The sequence below is a fragment of the Mytilus edulis genome, chromosome 7 (assembly GCF_963676685.1).
Source record: "Mytilus edulis chromosome 7, xbMytEdul2.2, whole genome shotgun sequence".
In the NCBI taxonomy this organism is placed as follows: domain Eukaryota; kingdom Metazoa; phylum Mollusca; class Bivalvia; order Mytilida; family Mytilidae; genus Mytilus; species Mytilus edulis.
In genome coordinates this window covers 59,945,954-59,950,271 of record NC_092350.1, presented here as the reverse complement: position 1 = coordinate 59,950,271, position 4,318 = coordinate 59,945,954, and the positions used below count along the sequence as shown (strand labels likewise).

Below are 4,318 nucleotides of genomic sequence, written 5' to 3'. Positions count from 1 at the left end.
GGTGGTCAAATGTTGATCAAAATTACATAATTTATAATTTGTAATGGGGTCGTGTTTTAAGCCTCGATTGGAAGAGACTATTCTAAATAGAAACTAGTATATGTCGTCAATCTTCGATCTCACAATTTTAACATTGTTTGATGTGTACGGGATGTACACGATCAAACAATCATGTCTATATCAAGACATTTTTTTTAAGTTGGTGTCATATAACTGATATATATATATATATTACATAAAAGAAAATTCGTATTATTTTAGATAAAACCAAAATATTTTCACATTTACTTCTTGATAAACATTATTACCCATCCTTTAAATAAACTGTATATGTATTGGTATATATAATGAAATGAGAGTTTTATCTATTCCTTATCAGGAACACGTTTGCGCACTTTTAATGTTAACAGTACAACGTTACTTGAACATATCTAAATGATATCTAAAACTAGCATATTGTGTCCATGTATATTCTACGGTGTGTGTCCGGTCATTTTATTTAATTTTGTCGGCAGTGCGTTTTAATCTGTGTTGCAGTGGTGGGTATGAATCTTAAAAGAGGGATAAAATAATAAAAACTTTGTTACTCTTAGAATATCTAATGAATATTTTACCGTACGTTTTGTTGCATATTTGCTATGTTTTAATTTGATTGAATGATTGTTGGTTGCTTACGCCGCATTAGCACAAAAAGGCTATATCGCGGCGAGTTTTAATTTGAAAAAGTATCCCTACACATGTGTCATGTTATTCGAATATTCCAAAAACTTAATATTATTGTGATCCCATACAAAATATTCATCAATTGTCAAAGACCATCACGATAGAACACTTGTCTGTATATCCATTTTTAATCAACGGCCCTTACCAAACGTCGACAAGCCAAAGTAGCAAAATTAAAACAATCAAAATGAAACACGTGTATGGTGAAACATGTATAACTCAATGCTTATTACATGTATTAGTTTGAAGAAGATCGACCAATAATTCGCATTCTATTTTTGTTTTACAATGTTAAAATACCTGATTTCTTTATTTTTTTAACCTCTACATGCCAAAAGAAATATACAAGATCGATTTGTTCTTATGTCACATGATTCAAACCTTCAAATGAAACGTGTTTATAAATATGATGTTATATATATATATATATAAACAAGTCTAAGTTGAATATATGTATGCGTGTGTGAGTATTCGAGGGTGATCAAATACTTCGTTCTCTGGATCGGAATCATACTTTTAAACAAAGTAAGATCTTTATATATATATATATATACATATACATACATATTAATTACTGATAACAAGTGTAAAATTGTATTGAATAGTGATGATCATTTTTGTACTTTACATATTTCCGTTTTAAGGCTTACGGACATACAGTTTATTATAGGTAACCCTACTTAGTTAGGGGATAATCATGCTTCACTTAAGACCATGATATAATTCAGTGGCTGTCCTTTGCTGCTTTATATTATATTATTTTTTGTTAAATGTTTTGTTCAAACAAAGGTTCAGGAGTTTTTATCGTTTGCATGGCTTAACATCGTTCTTATTTGGGTCCTTTATTTCTTGCTATGTGGTACATGTATGTTCATTTTAAAGGTTGTACAGAAGCCTATAGCTGCAAAGATTTACGTCATAATGGTATCTGATGGAAATTTCTTCATCTACAACGTATCTTTCTATTTTTACAGAAACAGTCCATAATAGTTTTTGTTTCTTCAATTTGACCAAAATGACGCTTAACTAAAGTAACGGCATGCATCATGCTACTAATCTTTTGATAAGACGAAGCAAGGGAATCTAATAAAATAATTACAAAATAACAACAGTTGTATTATACAGATCATTTCCCTTGTTTTTCCGTCCCCGATTTACACAACGAAATAGTTTGTTTATGTACATGTTAAAGTTGAGCTTGACATATATTTATATTTGATATTTCTTCATTTTGATATGTTTCAAGTTTGTTATTCATTTCAGATTGTAGCCTACAAACATCGTTTGTGTATGTCTATTTCTTAGCTAGCTCCTTCTTTATCTCAGAAGAAATACCTATTTATAGATATAAGTTAAGTACGATTTGCTAGTTTAAATAAAGAAAATACTTAACTTTAAGAAACGTCATGATCATTCATTAGTCGGAGAATTGTGTGCTTTTGTTTAACTATGACAAAAAAAAGATGCATGGTTTGTTGTATTATCCATGCTAACATATAAATGCAACAGATATCCTTTTAAAGATAGCACATGTAACATATAAATGGTGTTTTTATATAGATATAGGAAGATGTGGTGTGAGAGAGAGTGTGTATGTGTGTGATACATTTTGTTTAAATATTTATACATCTAAGAATGTGTTTATTACATTTTGAGAAAGAACTGAACATAAATACAAATGGCCGAAGAAGAAGCAGCAGTTGAGGGCGTTGAAGAGGCGCTAGTGGTTCTAGCAGAACTAGCAAAAACAATGGATGTAAGTAAATATCAAATGTCAACATAATATATTGCGCCTATAAAGATTAATCTAGACTTGAATGATATAAGTGTGTGCAAAGAATTAGACTTATTGTCTCATTTCGTAATTGGTAAAATGTATTTCATGATTTAGTACTAGCCTGATTTTATCAGATGCACTAGCGGGTAACTTTTCTTTTATTATAATTTGATTCATCATGTTCATGTTGTTGTGGATTCAAGTGTAATGTATGGTAATTGTATTGATTTAAGTCTGTTGGTGTGCATTATTATTGTTCCTGTTTTCTCATAGTAACATGGGGTCAACGATGAATCATCTGTACATCTGCGATCTAACTTTCTTAATTATGGGTTGAGTAGTTCGCATGCTCGTTGTTTGTTTGGCATTACTATTGTTTGTTCAATACGCGAGTTTATGTTGGCCATCGCTTTATTGTTTCTTTTATTAATTTTGTATATATTATTTCGTCTCAATACTTTTATGACTTTTTTAAATGTTAGTTAACTAAGAAGATTTACTACGAAAATAGTAAAATTGATATATGTGACAACATTATAATAGGAACTGCAATTGACATGTATACATTACAACATAAACATATATGTTGACATCCCTCCCAGTATACATGTTTGTAAATGTAATTATTAATCATCACTCCAAAAGAAAAGAATAAAGTATGTTCTTTTATTGTAGTTCCCCATCTACGACATTTATCCAAATGTTTTTATTTTTTTCAAACTTACAGATAATGCTATTAAAACACAGGAATATTTTTGCATAGATGAAAAAGTCACCTTAATGTCAATAAAATTCAAATAATCATTAGCGAATCTATTTGAAATGTCTATACTTGGAGGCATCTTGCATGCAATTTTATCGTATCACATTAATATATTGCTAATTGTTGCTACTTGTTGTAATGTCGACTTGATTTTTTAAAACAATATTTCTTTTAGAGTGGGAAGTCTGTCAGTTTAATGATAAAGAATACATCAGATGCAGCATTAGTTGACCTGAGTGCTTTTCAAACCAGTGGGAAAATATTCGGTATTCCCCGAAACAGAATAGATCCTGACAGAAATGGAACACTCGGGTTTTATAAAACACCCTTTGGTCTATGTGGGGCTGAAGGAGTAGTCGTCTATAAAATGGCGGGCAGAGATCTGTATTTATGTATTTTTTACACCGTTCCATTTATTGGTCTTAACGGATTTTGGATACAATGGGTAGATAAATTTACAATGGCAACAGAAGACCTAAACACTGCTATGGCAAGAAACCAATGGGAAATTACAAATCAAATTACGTGGCATGATGTTGATACCAGAGGTTATCGCGCTACCAGTTTCATGACACAAGGCGACGATGCTAAGATGATTGTTCAAGTGTCGAATCTAAATTAGCTCTCCGTATAACTTAAGTATGTGCATCTAATGTTTGTATCATTCAACGATTTATCATAAGCTAAAGAAAAACAGAAATATTCGACTTAAGGGTGTTGTTCTTTTCTAATTAAAACAGTTGATGACAATATTCTGTGTGCTTTTCATATGTTTCAATAAATATTCTGTACCAGATATAATTACCAGTTTTCTCGTTGCTTATCTGTTTGATGTCCTTCATAAGTTTCAACGTTTTTGTAAGGGTTATATGGGAATTACCGGATTCGTAAATTACTGTCAACTCAGACAGTATTGCTTACATGTATTATTGCGATGGTTTACAATAGACAAACTGCAAAATTGATTCGTTTAATCTCAGGAACGTGCGTACAATTAGTACTATTGAAAATTGATATATTGTTTTTCAAGATACATGCAGCTCGTCATTATTTTC

The 4,318-nt window shown here is 30.8% G+C and overlaps 1 protein-coding gene across 3 annotated transcripts; it reads left to right on the top strand.

Annotated features, from left to right (window-relative positions):
• The first annotated feature begins 1,138 nt into the window (after window positions 1–1,138).
• Window positions 1,139–4,015, top strand: LOC139481896 (uncharacterized). 3 transcript variants are annotated; one of them, XM_071265413.1, is made up of 3 exons: window positions 1,139–1,248; window positions 2,384–2,479; window positions 3,439–4,015. In XM_071265413.1, exons 2-3 carry the CDS (start codon window positions 2,402–2,404, stop codon window positions 3,883–3,885), a joined length of 525 nt encoding a protein of 174 aa, XP_071121514.1. In that variant the 5' UTR covers window positions 1,139–1,248; window positions 2,384–2,401; the 3' UTR covers window positions 3,886–4,015. The 3 variants fall into 3 exon arrangements, with proteins under 3 accessions (XP_071121514.1, XP_071121515.1, XP_071121516.1); XM_071265414.1 differs by having other exon boundaries at window positions 1,146–1,248; window positions 2,380–2,479; XM_071265415.1 differs by having other exon boundaries at window positions 1,182–1,248; window positions 1,987–2,479.
• The last annotated feature ends 303 nt before the right edge of the window (window positions 4,016–4,318 follow it).

Excerpts from the sequence above, each read along its gene's own strand:
- LOC139481896 (XM_071265413.1), top strand. The coding sequence starts at position 2,402 with ATGGCCGAAGAAGAAGCAGCAGTTGAGGGCGTTGAAGAGGCGCTAGTG. Across the intron at positions 2,480-3,438 it reads AACTAGCAAAAACAATGGAT|AGTGGGAAGTCTGTCAGTTT; the intron begins GTAAGTAAATAT and ends TATTTCTTTTAG.